We start from the raw sequence: 20,864 nt of genomic DNA on the forward strand, positions 1-20,864 counted from the left end.
GCACCTCGCTGTAAGCAGGGGCAGTTCGGGCCTCCTTGTCTCCTGGTTATTCTTCTGGTGCCCAGGAGCGGAAGGGGAGATGGGAGGAGCATCTCTTGCCCACTTGGGGATCATGGTTGGCGATAGGCTTGGGGGGAAGGGGGAGCCTTTGAGATCATCAGCCAGACTCACAAAAATCTTGGATGGAAAGTGGTTGGATACACACTTTTCTTGGATGATTTAGGATGGTTAGGGCTGATCCTGCGTTGAGCAGGGGGTGGGACTAGATGGCCTGTATGGCCCCTTCCAACTCTATGGGTCTTTCCGCACTCCTTCAAAATCGCACAATGGTTGCCAATTGAAAACGCTACTGATTTGCCATTATGCACAATGTCGTTGACAATCTGCCACACACCTGAAACCGATCCGCAAAAAGCGCTTCGTTGTAGAGCTTTCAGGGAAATCCCCAAAAGTGGATTCACCCTCCGGAAAGCGATACACTCCTGCAACCAATCTGCAACACTAGCGGAAAAGTTCTGTGCGTTACTATTGTTGCGATTTCAGCAAAGTCACTCCCCCTGGCTCTCTCCTCTGATCTTCCGGTGAAGCAATCGCCATTTTTTTTTCTCCGAGCGAGTAGAGATCAACGCATTTTAAATGGCGATTTTTCGTTCAGCAAACAATTTGCTACAAGGATCCCGGTGCGGAAAGCCCCTATGATTCTATGATTCTATGGTTCTCTCATAGGCAGGCGGCCCGTTCTCTATGTGCAGGAGGCATTTGGTGCTTCTGGCAGAAGTTCCTAAGAAGTGACATCACAGAGGTTCCCTTCCCCACCCAATGCCCTTCCTGGCCAGCAGGGCTTTTGTGGTCTGCCCCCCTGGACACCTGAGAGTACTAAAAGAACATGCAGAAGTAATTTCTGAACCTCTGTCCATTATTTTTGACAATTCTTAAAGTGCCAGAAGATTGGAGGCGGGCAAATGTTGACCCTATCTTCAAGAAGGGGAAAAAGGAGGACCTGGGCAACTACCGACCCATAAGCTTGATGTCTGTATCTGGCAAAAGTTTAGGACAAATAAACACTTGGTCCTTGAGCAGCTGGAACAGAGAGCTGTGATTTCTAAGATTCAGCATGGGTTTCACAAGAACAAGTCATGTCAGACCAACCTTATCTCTTACTTCGAGAAAGTAACTACCTTGCTGGATCAGGGGAATGCCGTGGACATTGTTTACCTTGATTTCAGATAAGGTTCCACATGGTATTCTTATTGGCAAGTTGGTAAAATGCAGTATGGATCCTTTTACTGTTAGATGGATGGAGAACTGGTTGACAGGTTGCACCCAAAGGGTATTTGTAAATGGTTTGTCATCTTCTTGGAGAGGAGTGATGAGTGGAATGCCTCAGGGGTCTGTCCTGGGCCCTGAGTTGTTCGACATATCCAGAAATGATTTGGATGAAGCAGTAGAGGGGATGCTTATTAAATCTGCAGATGATACTAAAGTGGGAGGGGGTAGCAAACACAACTGAAGACAGAATCATAATACAAGATGATCTTGATAGGCTCGAGAAGTGGGCTAAACTGAATAAAATGAAGTTCAATAGGGACAAATGTAAAGTTCTACATTTAGGTAGGAAAAACCAATTACACCAATATAGGATGGGGGAGACTTGTCTTGGCAGTAGCAAGTGTGAAAAGGATCTAGGAGTTTTAGTAGACCATACATTGAATAGGAGTCAGCAGTGTGACTCAGTGGCTAAAAAGACGAATGGGATTTTGGGCTGTATCAAGCGGAGTATCGTGTCCAGATCACAGGAGGTGATGGTATCACTTTACTCTGCTCTGGTTCGGCCTCACTTGGGGTACTGTGTTCAGTTTTGGCCACCCCAGTTGAAAAGGGATGTAGACAAACTGGAGCATGTCCAGAGGAGGGCAACAAAGATGGTGAGGGGTTTGGAGATCAAGAAGAAAGGTTGGGGGAGCTTGGTCTGTTTAGCCTGGAGAGGAGACAACTGAGGGGTTAAATAATAACGAAGTTCTTGAAGGGTTGTCATATATAGGATGGAGCGGAGTTGTTTTCTGTTGCCCCAGAGGGTTGGCCCAGAACTGGTGGTCCAGCTCTTAATCGTGACACTCCCCTGGCTCTCAAAGGCAGCCTTTGCATGTGCTGCTCCCTCCCCCTAACCCTGCTCCTTCTTCCCTGCAGGCAAGGCCTACGCCCCGGAATTCTACTACGACACCTACAACCCCCTGTGGCAGAACCGGGCTCGCATCTACACCTACAGCCTCGAGTGGACCCAGATGAACCCCGATGCAGTGGATCGCATCCTCACCTACCACCTGGGCATCCGACAGGTGAGGGCTTCGTGCGCGCCTGCAGAAAGATTCCCTTCCCTCAAAGCGGTCCGGTTTGTTTCCCCCTTCCCCCTCCGCCCGGCTTGGAATCATGGTGGGCGTGTAAATTGGAAACACGCACTTCGGTCGCACGACAGGTGGGCTGCGTGTGGAAGAGAGGTTATCAGCTGTGTTTTCACCTCTCAAGGATGCGGACTGTAAAGATGTTTTCGGCATTCAGTGGGGGTGCAGTTACGGGGTGGCAATTTTGTGGCTGTTGATGATGCTGAGCTATCCCCTCTGAGCTGCCCAGGGTGAGAGGGCATATATATGGACCTTGAACTGTGGACGTTATAAATTGAGAAAGCCATGCCTTACTCCTAGAATCATAGAAGTGGAAGGGACCTCCAGGGTCATCTAGTACAACCCCTGAAGGATGCAAATCAAATTTATTTTAATACAGCACTGTGGCCAGACAAGACAGATAGCACGAAAAAAAAAAAAACATTTCACAGCAGAAAATTGCATAATCAGGGAGCCAATACAAAATTTAAAATATATAAAATTGTATAATGGATAGGTAAAGGTAAAGGTATCCCCTGTGCAAGCACCGGGTCATGTCTGACCCTTGGGGTGACGCCCTCCAGCGTTTTCATGGCAGACTCAATACGGGGTGGTTTGCCAGTGCCTTCCCCAGTCATGACCGTTTACCCCCCAGCAAGCTGGGTACTCATTTTACCGACCTCGGAAGGATGGAAGGCTGAGTCGACCTTGAGCCGGCTGCTGGGATTGAACTCCCAGCCTCATGGGCAAAGCTTTCAGACGGCTGCCTTACCACTCTGCGCCACAAGAGGCTCTGTAATGGATAGGTACATTATAAAAAAATGCATAATAAAATTCCACTAAAACATCTTTACTTAAGCTTAAGTTGTCTTTCCCATGTGTTAAGCACATGAGCACAAAGTTTGGCAACCTGCTTAATAATATGGCCCCCACAGGAGGAATTTAACCCCTGAAGGATGCAGGAAATTCTCATAGCTTCTCACAGGGGCTGGGAACTTCTCCCCCGACCCAAAAGCCCCTGATCCCAGCATGTGTACCGGTCAGTGTTTGGGGCTTTGTTAATTGCCTCTTCCTGCTTGATTAGGAGGAACGAGGGGCGCCCTGGTGGACAGGCGCCTGTTCCTTGCGGCCCCCAATGTATGGAACAGCCTGCCGGGGACAGGGGGGGAGGGAAATCCCCAATGTTCTTGGCTTTTGCAAGCAATGCCAAACTGCAGAGGGCTTTTCTATGCAGGCAGTAGTATTCACAAAGTTACTTCGTTCCTGGATGACGTATTAAGGACCGCAGTCTCTACTGCTGTGGACAGTTTGCCATGAATTGAATCCTTCCATGGGGTTGTTGCGTCATTTAACACAGCATGCTAATACTCTCGCTCCGCTTCAGTACGGGTTCTTAGATTTCCGGTCGGTTCTACAACCCAAATCCTGTTTTATTGATTATCGAACACCCCATCTTGCCTGTCTTGTCTTATTCTGCGTCGTCCATTTTCGGTCCAAGTGAGAAAGGCAGACGTTCCATAACAAATCAATTCTGCCGTCCACCCTGGCATTTTGGTTCCTCCCCAAAACTCAGAGTCTGGATCTTGTGCATGGACATTTCTGCTTTGCCACGTAGATTTGGGAGTGTGCGGGCAGGCGTGGAATCTTGGAGTGGCTGTCAATGGCAGGTGTGAGGGTGTGTTGGCGGGGGGGGGCATGCGTCTATTCTGTGCTCTGCATCATTGGCGGCTGTGGTGTGAGGCTGAGGGGGGTCCTGGGGAAGAGGGCCCACCCAGTGGTGGCGAAGGGGTACCCAGTGGCAGAGCACGCCGTGACAGGCAGGCCTGCAGTTTGCAGAAGAAAAGTTCTTGCCCAGCAGCAGAAGGAGAATCTCAGCATATTGGCTAATTCCAGAGCTTAAATTTGTCTGGGGTGTAAAGCAGGGTGGGGAGTCTACCTGCTAGGATGGTAGAAACGCGCACAATTTGCTATCTGGGGGATTACACGCGTTCTTTGATTTACGGGAAGGGGGGGTTGGTTGTTGGTGATTATTAAGACCTCTCCGCCGACACCCACGAATTGAGTTCGCTTCGGAACGCCAAGGTGGGGGGACGTGCGGAGCAAGACAGAGGCGTCTGCTTGAAAAGCCAGCCCCCGGGCCCGGCTTACACGGCCTTATCGGAGAGTGCTGCAAGAGATAAGCGACTGCCAAAAGGGGTCGGCCCGCCTGCGATACGGAGCCGGCTTAGCTGGCTCTTCAGGCAAGCCGTGCTGCGGATTTGGGCTCCTGGGTGCTCCGTTCGGGGGGGGGGGGGGGACACACACGTCTTGGAACTCCACGCTGGCCGTGAAGACGGATTTCTTGCTCCCTCGTGCAGGTTGGAGGGCGTTAGTTTGCTAACAGAAATGGGAAGGCATGGGTCCTCGACATCCAGTTGACCTGGGCTCTGTCTGTGCCAAAACTAAGCATGCACTCCACCCCAGGAGCCTCGACCACTGCCCTAAATTCTAAACGTTGACTAGAAGGATCCCCACGTCGCCAATGGAGCCTTCTAGAAAAGGTTCAGCGGTTGGTCTGAGGACAGCATTGAATAGGTGATGGTGGGGGGGGGGAAGGGGGGAGATGCAGTTAATATCATTTTAGTTGAGCTCCCCACCTCCTTAGGCAGCCCCTTCCAATGCTGAACTAGACTCCTAGAATCCTAGAGTGGGAAGGGGCCATGCAGGCCATCTAGTCCCACCCCCTGCTCAGTACAGGATCAGCGTCAAGCATCCAGGAGAAGGATCTGCCCAGCCGCTGCTTGAAGACGGCCAGTGAGGGGGAGCTCCCCACCTCCTTAGGCAGCCCCTTCCCCTGCTGAACTAGACTCCTAGAATCCTAGAGTGGGAAGGGGCCACGCAGGCCACCTAGTCCCACCCCCTGCTCAGTGCAGGATCAGCCTCAAGCATCCAGGAGAAGGATCTGTCCAGCTGCTGCTTGAAGACGGCCAGTGAGGGGGAGCTCCCCACCTCCTTAGGCAGCCCCTTCCACTGCTGAACTAGACTCCTAGAATCCTAGAGTGGGAAGGGGCCATGCAGGCCACCTAGTCCCACCCCCTGCTCAGTGCAGGATCAGCCTCCAGCATCCAGGAGAAGGATCTGTCCAGCCCCTGCTTGAAGACAGCCAGTGAGGGGGAGCTCTCCACCTCCTTAGGCAGCCCCTTCCACTGCTGAACTAGACTCCTAGAATCCTAGAGTGGGAAGGGGCCATCCAGGCCATCTAGTCCCACCCCCTGCTCAAGGCAGGATCAGCCTCCAGCATCCAGGAGAAGGATCTGTCCAGCCCCTGCTTGAAGACCACCAGTGAGGGGGAGCTCCCCACCTCCTTAGGCAGCCCCTTCCACTGCTGAACTAGACTCCTAGAATCCTAGAGTGGGAAGGGGCCATGCAGGCCATCTAGTCCCACCCCCTGCTCAGGGCAGGATCAGCCTCCAGCATCCAGGAGAAGGATCTGTCCAGCTGCTGCTTGAAGACCACCAGTGAGGGGGAACTCCCCACCTCAAAGTCCCTTCCAGCTCTAAAACCTGAATTATGTGCTTGCAGGCTAAAAAAAGTTGAGCACCCCAGCCGGCTGGGTCACCTTGGGCTTGTCACAGACATGATAGTTCTGTTCTCACGGAGCTCTCCCAGCCCAACCTAAATCCCAAAATGTCTGCTGGGTGTAGAGGAAGGAAAGGCTATTGTAAGCCTCTTTGTCACTTACAGTGAAAAGCCGCTTACAGTGAAAAGCAGGGTATAAAAAACAACTCTTTGTATTTTTTTTATTCTTTCTTTTATTGTTTAAATTTAAATTTATATGTCACCCTGCCCTGGAGGTTTAGGGTGGCTCACGATGACTTATCTATTAGAGTGGTTAAAACATATTTAAACATTTAAAACAAATCATTTACATTTACAACCATCCAAAAGCGCTGCTATTTCCCTGTCAATCTGCCAGTCTTTGTTAGAGCAGTGATGGGATGCATCTTCGGTCGTTTCCAGCTGCGTATTGTGTTCGTTCATTTCCGTAGGGCGGCCAGCTCGTTGTCAGTCTGCATACAGGCCGTTCTTGCAGCTTTGAGGCTTCCTGAGCCAGTGAGACCTGGAGGGAAAGCTCTGGGCTCTGCATCAACAGCTGGCTTCTGTCTGTGGGCCACTCACTTGGCTGGGTTGTGCAGATCTGCACAGCTGTGAATTGCGTGGGGTTGTGGGATGGCACCTTCTGGCCCAATCGCATCAGAATGTGGAAGCCAAGCAGGGTCAGTGCTTGGAAGATGGACCACCGAGGAAGACTCTGCAGAGGAAGGCTAGGGCAGACTCCCTCTGGCAAATGATTTACTTTGAAAGTCCCTTGCTGGACATAAGTGGGCTGCAACTTCACAACCCTTCACACAGGCTTAAATGACACCGTTTACTAATGTAACAAGATTAGCTTTTGCTTCTATATTCCTACTGTTATGATGGTCAGTTCTTAATCTGACGAAGAGTGCCTGCACTCAAAAGCTCACGCCTTGAATGAATCTTTGTTGGCCTTAAAGGTGTTCCTGGACTCTGATTTTATTGTGCTCCTTCAGACCAACACGGCTGCCCATTTGAATCTATACAGGCTTAAATTGTGTAAGTGAGGTGGGGGGAGGAGAGAGAGAGCATCCTCACGATTTGTTCTTTCATTCTTCTGGTATCTCCCGTAGCCGGGGTGATAATTAGACACCTTATCCCCTTTCAGGCCGCTGTGAATTTGCTAGGAGTCAGTTTGTCCTTTGATATGTTCCAGAATATCTAAACGCAAACACATTTGCCGATAGAGGCGTTTGCTTTCTTTCGCCCTCCCCCAGCCACTGAAGCCTGATAAGAAACTGGAAGGGGCTTTAAATCTTACAGCCTGCTCTTGGTGCTGATAAGATTCTTCCTCACCACAGGCAACAGATTCCAGGTGGCTTGAAGACGGAGTCAGTTCGCACTAATAACCCTTAAAAGGCAAAGGAGGGAGGGCACGGGCTGCAGAGGTGACTGTTCCCGTCACGACGAGCTGCTCTCTGCAGAGCATTGACAAGTCTTCGCTCACTTTGCTCCAGGGACAGCAAAGCAATTGTGATTTTCCTCAGCTGGCGGATGCCCCCCCCCTCCCCGCCCCCACTTTGGTGCCATGAAGGGGAATGAGCAGGTCTCCTTTACAGGAGGGTATCGATCGGTTGCTGATCGGCCGTTCATCCACTTGTGAGGACAAGACAGCCTTTGGGCAGCCACCTCTGTTAGCTGTGCTGCAGTTCCCCAGTGAAGAGTCCCTTTTCCTCCTGTCGATTGCTGGTGTGCATACCTGCGCATGGATCCGGAGGCCGTGTGCAAAGGGAGAGCATGCCCTCAGCGGGACACCGTCATGCATCCTGATGGACGCAGTGCCTAGCTGTAGATCTCGGAAGCTAAGCAGGGCTGACCCTGAAATACTAGAGGTCATCATGCAGAGGGAGGCAGCCACAAACCTAACATCCCTTGCCTGGCTGCTGGACAGTCCTCAGGGCTTAATGCTACACTATAGGGAGAAGAAAAGCTGGTTTTTATACCCCGCTTTTCACTACCTGGAAGATACCCAAAGCTTACCTTGCCTTCCTCTTCCCTTGTGAGGTAGATGAGGCTGAGTGAGCTCTGTGAGAACAGCTCTAACAGGAGTGTGACTGGCCCAAGGTCACCCAGCAGACTGCATGTGGAGGAGAGGTGGGGAGGATCAAACCCGGCTCCCCAGATAACAGGATCTTAGCCATGACACATGCCATACGATAAGTAGAATAAATCAGCCCTAGTACCTATCTGTGAGGGCACAGAGGGATGCCATTCACAGGTCTGCATTGTTTCCAAAAGATGATTCGGATGATTTTTAGTTGATTGGCTAGTTTGATTTAAATTGTTATTTATTTTATTGGGGTTTTTATGCATCTTGTTAGCCGCCATGAGCCCTTTTATGCATCTTGTTAGCCGCCATGAGCCCTTGTGGGAGTGGCGGGATATAAATGTAATAAATAAATAAATAAACCCCAGGTGCCCCCATGCTGTGGCCACCATGGTGACGTAGTTAGTGTGCTCGACTCGAATTCTTGAGGACTGTGTTTAAATTCCCCGCTCTGCTGTGAACCTCAGGACACCAGGACAACCTCTTGTTTCTTCTGTGACTGTCAACAGACTAATCCGGAAAGAAGACAGGCCCTCCCAGGGACCCTGGGTGGTGACCTCTCTCCCATGGATCAGGGCCACAGCCTCTTTTCTCCCCCTCCCCCTTTTCCCTCTTCAAGGACCCCGACACCCCTTTGCATGCCCCCCTTCACCCCCCAGTCTGGCTGCTCCCTTTTCAAATGTTCTCTGCTTGGGCCCAACCAGTTCTTACAGTGGCTCTGGTGCTGGAACTTTTCCTGGGAGCCAGGCCCGTGGAAATCCATTAATCTTGCACAAGATGAAATTTTAGGGGAAGGGAAAGCGTGCTCCGTGACAGAGACAACCACATGCAGAATTTGTGCACAGGATCCAAGCCAGCGTTATAAATTAGCCGGTGGATGCACAATTTGAGGAGCAGCTTAAACCTGGGGGGATCCGAGAGCATAAATTCCACGGCGGAAAGAATAAATACAAGGGAAGCCGGGGGAGTCGTCGTGTTAATCTACTGCTGCCAAAATGTCGCAAAGGGTCTTGTGACACCTTAAATTCTAAGGAATTTACTGCAGCCGGAGCTTTCGCAGAGCAGAAACCGGATTGCTCAATCCAGCCGAGCACACAGATTCTGGAGCCTTGTGAGGCTTTTTAGGCAATCCATCGGCGAGGGATGGAGGTCAGCTGCCGTTGGGGGGCCCACGCAGGCATGGCTTGATCCGGCCCGAGGAGGAGGCCCGAATCCATCGGAGGAAGGAGAAAGACCCTTCCACGGAGCAGGAACCTCTTCTGTTGACCCACAAGTGGATAGCAAAAGGCACGGGAGAAGAGGTGAAAACGCAAGGCGGACAGCGATGCTAGTTTCTAGGTAATTTCAAGCCCAGCTTGTCTGGTTTTTATAGAGAAAGAAGAGCTGGGTTTTGTATACTCTGATTTTCACTACCCAGAGGACTCCCAGAGCGGCTTACCCTTCCTCTCCCCACAACAGACACCCTGCGAGGTAGGTGGGGCTGAAGGAGCTCTAAGAGAACTGTTCTGTGAGAACAGCTCAAAGAGAACGGTGACTGGCCCAAGGTCAATCCACTGGCTGAATGCGGAGGAGGAGTGGGAAATCAAACTCTCATTCTCCGGATGATAGTCCGCTGCTCTTAATCACGAAACCTGACGGAACGACTTAACTTCAGCAGGGCCTGCAAGATGGTGCTCTCCAATCAGGCGTCTGGTCGAGGCCAGAACGTGCTACTGCCCAAAAAAATCTCCCTATTCCCTCCACCATTAAGAAACATCTTAAGAAGGACACCAGCAGGATATCCAGAAATACAACCGAGGCTGGAATTGTTTTAATGGTATTTTAAGGAGGACTTTAGTGGTGGTTTTATATGTCATCTTGTAAAGGCTGCTTCTGGGGAGGGATGGTAGAGAAATCTAATAACAAAAATAAGGGATGAAAATCAGAGGCTGCCTCATGCGGAATTTGTCCAGGCCTCTTCCCACTCTGTGTGATTCTGATTCTCTTGTCTGCTCCGGCAGGTAAGGGCTGCCCGAGGCCTGAGTCCCTTTCTGTTCCCTGAACCTTTTTAGGGGACTTGCAGGAAACTGAACCTGGGACCTTCTGCATGAAGGGCATGCCTGAGACCCTGGAGAGAAGCTACCAGACTGAGGAGATAAGACTGACAGTTCAGCAGAAGGCAGCTTCACACGTTCAAGACCGTCAGGGAAGGGTCTCTGCTTGGCATGCGGAAGGCCCCAGGATTCAGGGCTCAAGATTTCATCGAAACAGAGAATCACAGGGTTGGAAGGGTCACCTAGTCCAACACCCTGCACAGTGAGGGGCACTCACAACCCTATTGGGTTGTTAGTGTCCTGCATTGTACGTGGGGTTGGACTAGATGACCCAGAAGGTCCCTTCCAATTCTGTGATTCTATGATTCTAACCCTATCACTCATCCATTGAGAACCCACCACCTCCCGAGGAAGCCTGTTCCACTGAGAAACCATTCTAACTGTCAGGAACTTCTTCCGGAGGTTGAGACGGAATTTCTTTTGAATTAATTTCATCCCATTGTTTGTGGTCCATGTACCTCCGGGGCAAGAGAGAACATCTCTGCTCCATCCTCCATATGGCAGCCTTTTAAATACTTGAAGATGGTTATGAGATCCCCTCTCAGTCATCTCCTCCCCAGGCTAAATAAACCACTCCCCCAACCTTTCCTCCTACGTCTTGGTCTCCAAACCCCTCACCCTCTTTGTTGATATCCTATTAAGAAGGGCAGGGCAGGAGGTCACATGGGAGACCTTGGACTTGAAAGCTGCTGCCACCAGCCTGTGAACAATACTGACCATGCTGGACCCAAATTCAGTAAGGAGCAGCTGGCCTCAAGCTCCCAACTCAGATCACAGGCAAAGTTAAGGGCCAGGAAACACAACCAATTTGCACCCTTGTGATGACTCACCATTGTTTTGTCAAAACTTCCACGTTCTTGTTTCCCGGGAGCGAACGGAGTCATTTCCCTCGTTGGCAGGGAGCTGATTCTAGAGAGCCAGTTCCAAGTGCAGCCCCGGAGAGCCTGAGATTGCTGCGGCTTGATTTCCCCAATTAGCCCTCCTTTTGAAGAGGGGCGGCTTCAAAGGCAATTCTCCGTCTCTGTTTCCTTCTGGGCCAAAGCCAGGGAAAGTGAAGAGGGCAAGGAGGGCTCTCTCCTGAAGTGCCAAGACAAATCGAGCTTCACTCCGGCAGGTGCCAAGAGATTTGTGTACGGAAGGAGGTTCAGCCTCACATTTGGGGGAACAAGGAGCTCCGTTCTCTGCACTCCCTATTGGCATGTCAGCAGGAGAAGCCTAGAACCACAGAACTGAAAGGGGCCACAAAGGCCATCTAGTCCCACCCCCTGCTCAGTGCAGGATCAGCCTGAAGCATCCAGGAGAAGGATCTGTCCAGCCGCTGCCTGAAGGCGGCCAGTGAGGGGGAGCTCCCCACCTCCTTAGGCAGCCCTTTCCACTGCTCAACTAGACTCCTAGAATCCTAGAGTGGGAAGGGGCCATGCAGGCCATCTAGTCCCACCCCCTGCTCAGTGCAGGATCAGCCTCAAGCATCCAGGAGAAGGATCTGTGCAGCCGCTGCTTGAAGACTGCCAGTGAGGGGGAGCTCCCCACCTCCTTAGGCAGCCCCTTCCACTGCTGAACTAGACTCCTAGAATCCTAGAGTGGGAAGGGGTCATGCAGGCCATCTAGTCCCACCCCCTGCTCAGTGCAGGATCAGCCTCCAGCATCCAGGAGAAGGATCTGTCCAGCCGCTGCCTGAAGACGGCCAGTGAGGGGGAGCTCCCCACCTCCTTAGGCAGCCCTTTCCACTGCTCAACTAGACTCCTAGAATCCTAGAGTGGGAAGGGGCCATGCAGGCCATCTAGTCCCACCCCCTGCTCAAGGCAGGATCAGCCTCCAGCATCCAGGAGAAGGATCTGTCCAGCCGCTGCTTGAAGACGGCCAGTGAGGGGGAGCTCCCCACCTCCTTAGGCAGCCCCTTCCACTGCTGAACTAGACTCCTAGAATCCTAGAGTGGGAAGGGGTCATGCAGGCCATCTAGTCCCACCCCCTGCTCAGTGCAGGATCAGCCTCCAGCATCCAGGAGAAGGATCTGTCCAGCCGCTGCCTGAAGACGGCCAGTGAGGGGGAGCTCCCCACCTCCTTAGGCAGCCCCTTCCACTGCTGAACTAGACTCCTAGAATCCTAGAGTGGGAAGGGGTCATGCAGGCCATCTAGTCCCACCCCCTGCTCAGTGCAGGATCAGCCTCCAGCATCCAGGAGAAGGATCTGTCCAGCCGCTGCTTGAAGACGGCCAGTGAGGGGGAGCTCCCCACCTCCTTAGGCAGCCCCTTCCACTGCTGAACTAGACTCCTAGAATCCTAGAGTGGGAAGGGTCCATGCAGGCCATCTAGTCCCACCCCCTGCTCAGTGCAGGGTCAGCCTCAAGCATCCAGGAGAAGGGTCTGTCCAGCCGCTGCTTGAAGACGGCCAGTGAGGGGGAGCTCCCCACCACCTTAGTCAGCCCCTTCCACTGCTGAACTAGACTCCTAGAATCCTAGAGTGGGAAGGGTCCATGCAGGCCATCTAGTCCCACCCCCTGCTCAGTGCAGGGTCAGCCTCAAGCATCCAGGAGAAGGATCTGTCCAGCCGCTGCTTGAAGACCACCAGTGAGGGGGAGCCGCGGTCCGATGCTGAGGCCTTCACGACCCGGCACTGGGCCACAGCCCGGTGTTTGGGGACGACTGGCTTAGATCACCTCCATCTGCTGGTTGCTATTGAGAATAAATTGTGTTTATCCAGAACCCATTTTGGTTTGATTTATGTTTTCATGCTTATAACTATGATATCACAGATTTGAAGATAATGTCTATTGAATATTAATTACTGAAGTTATTCATTTTTTCAATTAATTGGAATGATTATAAACAGAAAGAGATTACCTTTTTGATAGCCAACCAGTCAATTTTTCCTATTTTAATCACCCAATTTAAGCAACCCAGACAGCCAGGCTCCAGGGGGCAAGTGGCCGCCCTCACTGAGCTGAGCCAAACCCCTCTGATCCCTTTTAAAGCCGACTGTGCCTGTGGCCAAAACGACGTCCTCTGGCACGCTTTAATCGCCGAATAAAGAAGTGTTTCTGTTTGCCTGCTGCCCATCAAGTTCTTGGGTGCCCTCTAGCTCAAACCCTTTGGGAGAGGGAGAAGAAGTGCTTTGTGTGAACTCTCCCCACCTGTTGCCTCCTGTGAGACCTGGCTGTGTGATATTCATAGAATCCTAGAGCTGGAAGGGACCTCCCGGGTCATCTAGTCCAACCCCCTGCAGAATGCAGGAAATTCTCAACTACCTGCCCACCCACAGTGACCCCAAATCCATGCCAGGTGATCTCCTCCCCCCCCCAAAAAAAAAAGAAAGAAAAGAAAAGAAAAGAAAAGAAAGAAAGAAAGAAAGAAAGAAAGAAAGAAAGAAAGAAAGAAAGAAAGAAAGAAAGAAAGAAAGAAAGAAAGAAAGAAAGAAAGAAAGAAAGAAAGAAAGAAAGAAACATAATCCCTGACTAGTCTGGCCTGGAGGAAATTCACCTCCTGGCCCCAAAGTGGTGATCGGCATTTCCCTGGGCGTGCGTGGAAGGTTCAACCTGAGGGTTACAGTTTAATGAAAAGGGGGGAGGTGAGGGGAGAACGCCTCTCTTTTCCTCTGTGAAATTGCTCATAGATTAAATGCCATTCTGGCTAAATTGGATCGCTGCGGAGCAGCTACAGTGTTGCCGGGCTGTGTTTTTGCATCGCCTTCCCCAATTACGGGTCTCGCTCTGCTCAGATGGCCCTGCTGACTCACATTTTTCAGAGCATTACTATTTTTATGTATCTCCATACTGAATGCACAAATCTAATTAACTTGCCTAAAGAAACCGATTGAGGAATTTGGTGAAGATCCCGGGCAGGAAAAACTGTAGAGGGGGTGGTATCGTGTGATCCGGCCAGCTAACAGAGATGCCTTCTTCTGGGACAGGAAGCTTTCTGAGTTGGAGAATTATCCTGCCATTAATTCTGGATTTACTCCCATCCAAGTACTGAATAGGATTGGCCCTACAAGATGGACTCTCTGGCCCCTCCCAACTCTATTGTTCTATAATTCTAGTTAGCTTCTGAGAGCTGATGAGATTGACCTAGCCTCGGCTATCCAGGGCTGAATCTGCACAGAGCTTTCTATCCTCTGCCAGCCCAAATAAGGAACCCTAATCTGCAACTTATCCAAATTCCATTTTGATATTGAGCACTTTAAATTTTCCCTTGAAACCTGCATGATCAATTCCGCAGTGACACTACCGTTTTAACATCTTCTCTTTTAAAACATCTTATCGGCGGCTGGAGATCAATTCTCCCATATCCTTCCCCTAGAGGTTTTGGGTAGGGGGGTCTTTTAGTCTTTTAGTTATTTTAACCCACCGCATTGCATCTTGGATTCTTGTTTGGGTACTGTGTGATTTATATTGTTTTTAGGGGAAGTATATTGGGGTTTTTATACTTTGTACCCCACCACGAGCCTTTTGGGAATGGCAGGCTAAAAATTGAATAAATAAATAATAAATAAATACCTTTTCTCTGGGATATCCTGGAGTGGATATACATCTGAGAAAAGCCCCCCAAAGCCACAGTATTGAAAGTGTAGATGTCTGCATTTTTAATTTTTAATGTCTGGATTACCTTCCATCCTCTTCTCCATACTACTCCAGCATTTGACCAATCCATGATATCTGGAAGAGGGCCCTCCCTCCCCATGTCAATGTGCATAAGATCATGGCAGTTTTTATCACATACTTAAGCTCACTATATATTTTGATATTATCTGGTACCATATTTAATAACCTACATTTTGGATCTAGTAAAAATTTAATTTTCAATAACTTTTTACATCTCATCATGAATCACAGTCCAATATATCCTTGCCTTCTGACAAGACCACCATAGCTGATAAAATGATGCAGAACCCACAATGCCTCTGACTGAGCCATCCTTATATTCTCTCCAAGGTTCTGAGCCCATTTTATCGTACAATCCTTTACTTGTTCTGTTTCACAACAATATTGCAGTAACAATTTATACATCTTAAATAACAAACTTTTTGCATGACTTGTTATCAATTTTTCGTAGGCAGTTCCTTCTCTTAACTGACTTCCGTCATAAATTGTTCTTTCAATTTTGAGACTATTTGATAATGTTAACCAGTGTATATGATTTCCTTCTTTCTCTACAGTTTTATTATCTCTTGTTTATTGTTTATTCCCCATGCTCTTATAAGATGAGTTGTCTGTTTTTTTTCACTGAAAAAGTCATAGTGAGCATTTGTTAAAGTTGGTGGACTTTGTATTTCTCTACACTGGAACCTTCTCCTTAGCAAATTGTACTTTATAATATATTGTACCTTACAATTGTACCTTACAATTGCTTTAGGATGCTTAGGGCTAATCCTGCGTTGAGCAGGGGGTTGGACTAGATGGCCTGTATGGCCCATTCCAACTCTAGGATTCTATGATTCTATATTTCCCCTCTTGCTTCTGAATTATTCTCAGCTATGTTTTCAGCCCATAAATAATTACAGATTCCATCTTTAGTATCCAGTGTCTCTAATTTAACGTTATGTCCTTGAGGGTCAATAATCCAGGCTGTTATCCAAACCAATGCTGCTGCTTACCTGGATCATTTAAAATTTGGAGCTGCAGGACCTTCACATTTTTCATCATCTTGTAACACTTTGAATCTCGTTCTTGACCTTTTCACGTTCCACATAAATTTAGTTAATACTCTTTGCTATGATTTTATAGTGGCTTCCTTAATTGATACCATTTGGAATAAAAAAGTTAATTTTGGCCGTATACCCATTTTAACTGTTGATATTGATCCTAGCCAAGAGATTCTTAGTTTTCCTCATCTCTGTATATCTTCAATTACTTTTGTCCAAGTCCTCTAGAAATTGTCTTTATAGAGTTTGTCATTTTGCATTACATTTAATTCCAATTTTTTTTTGTTATCCTACGTGCTGTATCTTCTAGTTGTTCTTCTTCCTCCATGATATTTAATAGAATTATCGTATCTTTTTATCGTAGTCTTCTTTTTATTTCCTTTATAACTAGAATACAGTCCAAATCTATCAATTTGGTCCATTGTGTGTTTCATGGACCCCTCCAGGGTCATCTAGTCCAACCCACTGCAGAATTCAGGAAACTCACAACTAACTGCCCACCCACAGTGACCCTAATTCCGTGTCCAGGCGACAACTGCCCCCCCCCCCAAAAAAAACCCACGAATCCCTGGACAGTCTGCCCTGGAGGAAATTTGTCTCCTGACCCCAAAGTGGCGATCGGCATTTCCCTGGGCCTGCAAGAAAGGACCACAAGAGCCAGGCAGGGACACAATCCCTTCTGCCCACCCACTCACAGTCTGCCCAAGTTCCCAGAATCAGTATTTCAGCAAAATCAGCAAAATCAGATTTGGGTAGAGAGGGGTAGCGTGATAGGTTACCTTTGGAGCTGGGGTTGCAGCCCATTTAGAATCATAGAATCATAGAGTTGGAAGGGGCCATAGAGGCCATCTAGTCCAACCCCCTGCTCAACGCAGGATCAGCCCTAAGCATCCTAATTGCTGCCCATGTCAGGCTCTAGTGCAGGGGTAGTCAAACTGCGGCCCTCCAGATGTCCATGGACCACAATTCCCAGAAGCCCCTGCCAGCATTCGCTGGCAGGGGCTCATGGGAATTGTAGTCCATGGACATCTGGAGGGCCGCAGTTTGACTACCCCTGCTCTAGTGGCTGCTCTGAAGTCCGGCCGCCTGGAGCGTTTTTGGCCCATATAATAAAAGGGGTTCTTTTTAGGAAACAGGAGGTTACAACGAAGGATCAAAGAAGACAGAGCGTTGGGCAGTTTGTCAGGAGGAAACTATAGAGCTGGCTGGTCGGTGCCCATGAAGTCCTGGACTGAATGACAACTCAGGACTACAAACCCGGAGCCATGCAGCTGAGCCAGATATTTGGTGGGACTTCGGGGACTAGGGATTTGTACTCCCAGCCGCCTCGGCCAAAATACCTCTGAAGCATGGCTGTTTTGGGGACAGGTCACCCTGAGGCGGTCCGAAGCGCCAAACCCCCTAACCAGGCGGATCCGAGGCAGCCGTTCCGAGGCTCTTCAGACTGAAGCCACTTGCCCCTTCTTCCCCCCCCCCCAGAGGAGGAGGGTGATGGAAACACACCTGCCTGCCCCCTCCACTCCCTTGCCTCTCACATGGCTCAGCCAGTGGTTGGGCTCCGCTCCAGCATGGGCCTGCTGTGCCTCAATCCGCCCAGCAGAGGTCGGGGGCCTGGCAATTTGTGGGCATGCCCAGTCCACACCCCCCCCCATTGGCCAGGCAAGAGGGGCTGCTGGTGCCACTGCTGATGCCATCCCTGCTCTCCTCGGATCGGATCGGTGGCCCTGGGCTCCAAAGCACCACTTCAGATATCTCCGAGGCTTCAGACATCACTGAGGTGGCTTCCTGTGAAGCCGAGGCGGTCCGGATAGAAAGGTCAGTGTCCAGCCTTAGTGGGGACACCGGGAGGAGTCGAACTGGAGGCTCCAAACGGTCACAGTGTCCAAATTGGGTTAATGGCCCTTATTATGAAAGAGAAAGCAAGAAAAGGCATCTTTGTCTGCTGGCTGAATTGTTTTTGTGCTGATTTGCACCCGGTGGGCGCTCCCAAAAAGAGCCTCTTGTGCTGCAGAGTGGTAAGGCAGCAGACATGCAGTCTGAAAGCTCTGCCCATGAGGCTGGGAGTTTGATCCCAGCAGCTGGCTCAAGGTTGACTCAGCCTCCCATCCTTCCGAGGTCGGTAAAATGAGTACCCAGCTTGCTGGGGGATAAACGGTGATGACTGGGGAAGGCACTGGCCAACCACCCCGTATTGAGTCTGCCATGAAAACGCTGGAGGGCGTCACCCCAAGGGTCAGACATGACTCGGTGCTTGCACAGGAGGGGAGACCTTGACCTTTAGGCACTCCCAAAAGGCTGCCTTGGCTGGGCTTACCGTGGCTCTTGGTGTGAGACCCTCTGCTGAGTTCTCTGAGGCGAGGCTCTCTTGTCCGGCCCAGGCAGGGCTGTCGCTCTCGTCCCTCTGGGTCCAGGCCCATGCTGCGACCCGTGCAGGGCAGAGCTTCACGCCGGGAGGGAGGGCTCTGCCTTTGAAATTGGGGCGGGGGCGGGGTCTGGCAGCAGAGGTCATTCGTGGTTGGGGTGGAGGGAGCTGGCCGCTGGATGGGCTGCAGGGGGTGTCGGCCAAGCGGCCCGCTGTGTTTGGAAACGGCACCGCATTGTGGGCTTCTCTGAAGGCACGGCTCCAGCACCATCCGCTCAGTCAGGGATCTTGAAAGGCTGCCCGTCTCCACCCAGAAGCTTTGAAGGTTTGGGGCTGAGGCTGGCTCCCTCGGGGGGAGTGAAGGGAAGAAAACGATTTCCCGGCTTAAACCTCTCATGGGGAAGCGAGAGCCAGCCCTGCTGGGCACATAAAGCCCCGTCTGCATGCGATGGCACGGCTCCCGTGGAGCTGCTTTTTGGCAGGGCTTTGGTAAATGGAATTGGGATGTCACAGAGCCGCCGACGATTTTCCGTCGGGGACATTAACGGCAGCCGCAAGCCTCTTGCCGCTTTTCCTGGAAGTGTTGCCCTGCATGTTCTGAGGGTCCAGGCAACGCGCTTGGCCTTGGGGAGGGCGGGTGGCCCCGGGGGGTGCGCTTCAGCCGATCTCACAGCCCTGATGCTGCATGAAGGTTGGGAAGGCGATGACCGTGCGTCATGATCCGTTAAGATCATGCTGCCTTACCCATGGAGCCCAGGTCACCCATGAAGCTAAAAATGGGTTTTTTATAGCTTTGTGGGATTAAGTGACCTGGCCACTGTGATCCATGCAGTGGTCTCCTCCAGGCTTGACTACTGCAATGCACTCTATGCAGGGCTGCCCTTGGGCCGGCTCCAGAAGCTGCAACTGGAGCAGAATGCATTGGTGCCCCATTCTACCCAGTTGCACAGGAGAAAAGAGAGTTGTTTTTTGTACCCCGCTTATCTCTCCCTGAAGGAGTCGCAAAGCGGCTTACAATCACCCTCTCTTCCTCTGCCCACAACAGACACCCTGTGAGGGAGGGAGGTGGGGATGAGAGAGCTCTGAGAGAACCTGACCGGCCCCAGGTCCCCCAGCTGGTTGCATGTGGAAGAGGAGGAGTGGGGAATCAAGCCTGGCTCTCCAGATTAGAATTCACCACTCTTAGCCGCCACACAGCGCTTTCTCTCCCCTGGTTGCCAGTGGAGCCCCGGAGGTGGTTCAAGGGAGTCCATTTGCTGCTGACCTTGCAGCCTGTATTCAGGACAGATTCCCTCATCCTGGCATTCGGCCTGTTGTCTCTTGGATTTCTCCTTGGCCTTGAAGCCATGAGTTTGGATTAACCGACCTTTGGACAGGCGTGCTGAGAAACCCGACTTCTACATTTGTCCACTGGATCTGTAGACTGGACAGCTGGTTGCAGACGTGCTTGCTTTCTCTGTGTCAACGCTGAATGCTTGCAATCCTCTTCAGTGGTTGGCTTCCACTTGGAAAGAGCCGGGACTGATCTCATTGGAGAAGGCAGCTCTGCTCGTCGACGGGAGTCCAACAGCACCTTACAAACCAGCCGTGTCTTGGGGTGTGAGCTTTCAAGGCCCAGAGCTCCCTTCAAGAGGACCCGACTGCAGGACCATGGACAGAGGAAGGCGGCAGGGAGATACGCTCCCTTCTGGTGGCCACCTTGGAGTCGTGGCTAAGAATGGAAAACTGGGTTCGACTCTCCTCTCCGCCTCCACATGCAGCCAGCGGGGTGACCTTGGGCCAGTCACAGCTCTCTCTGAACTCTCTCAGCCCCACCTGCCTCACAGAGTGTCTCTTGTGGGGAGAGGAAGGGGAAACTGTTTGCAAACCACTTTGAGAGTCTTCCAGGCAGTAGAATGTGGAAAAACCATTCTTCTTCTTCTTCTTCTTCTTCTTCTTCTTCTTCTTCTTCTTCTTCTTCTTCTTCTTCTTCTTCTTCTTCTTCTTCTTCTTCTTCTTCTGCCTCACCCATGCAGCACCCCTGTGGCCCCGGAGCTGCCTGGCCTTATGTGGGAAGGGGGACCCTAACAACCCCATCAACCCCCTCTGTCTATAGTGCCTTTCGCTTAGTAACAAACAAACAAACCTACAAATTCACATTCAGCTGCTTTGGGGGGGGGGGTGTCTTTCTGCCCTGGCCAGGTTGTGAATGGTGGGTTTTAATTAACAACTCTTAGTCCCTGTCTCTTCTTGTGCTTTTGTAAACCTCCTCCCCCAGGTTCCCTGGAGAGGCAGCACAAAGATACCTAAATAAATAATAAATGTGTGCTTTTGCTTCCCAGGCCAGCTCTGTGTTGGCACAGCTTTCCCCGCCGGGGGTCCCTTTGGGTCCCTGGCTGTGTCTTTTGCAGGGCCCCTCAGTTACAAGACCTTTGGGTGCAGAACCGCTGACTGTTAGAGCTGAATCAGTTCCCTCAAGGAGGGAAGCTTTAAAAGCACTGAGGGGAAACTGCTGGTGCTACCCCTTGCTGAGCAGCCAGGGAACACAACTTCCTTCACACACAAAATCTTTTGGCCGTTGGTTCTGAAACGAGGTGAGCCAGCAGCCCCAAAGAGGACATCCCAAGGAGGCTCCAGAAGCTGCTTGTAAGGATTCAGCTGGCACAGCCATCGATCATGGTGAGCCCCTCATGAATCACCTCCAGGAGATAAGCCAAGAGAGGGACAGCCGTGGTCACCGCTGGCTTCCAATG

At 50.8% G+C, this 20,864-nt stretch overlaps 1 protein-coding gene across 2 annotated transcripts in view; it reads left to right on the forward strand.

Annotated features, from left to right (window-relative positions):
• The window catches only part of MDGA2 (MAM domain containing glycosylphosphatidylinositol anchor 2), a 413,649-nt gene that overhangs the window by 340,835 nt on the left and 51,950 nt on the right, over positions 1–20,864 (forward strand). For both annotated transcript variants that reach the window (XM_077324137.1, XM_077324138.1), the window contains exon 10: positions 2,188–2,336. In XM_077324137.1, coding sequence (XP_077180252.1) covers positions 2,188–2,336 — 149 coding nt within the window. The remainder of the gene's footprint in view (positions 1–2,187; positions 2,337–20,864) is intronic.

The sequence above is a fragment of the Paroedura picta genome, chromosome 2 (genome assembly GCF_049243985.1).
Source record: "Paroedura picta isolate Pp20150507F chromosome 2, Ppicta_v3.0, whole genome shotgun sequence".
Lineage (NCBI taxonomy): Eukaryota > Metazoa > Chordata > Lepidosauria > Squamata > Gekkonidae > Paroedura > Paroedura picta.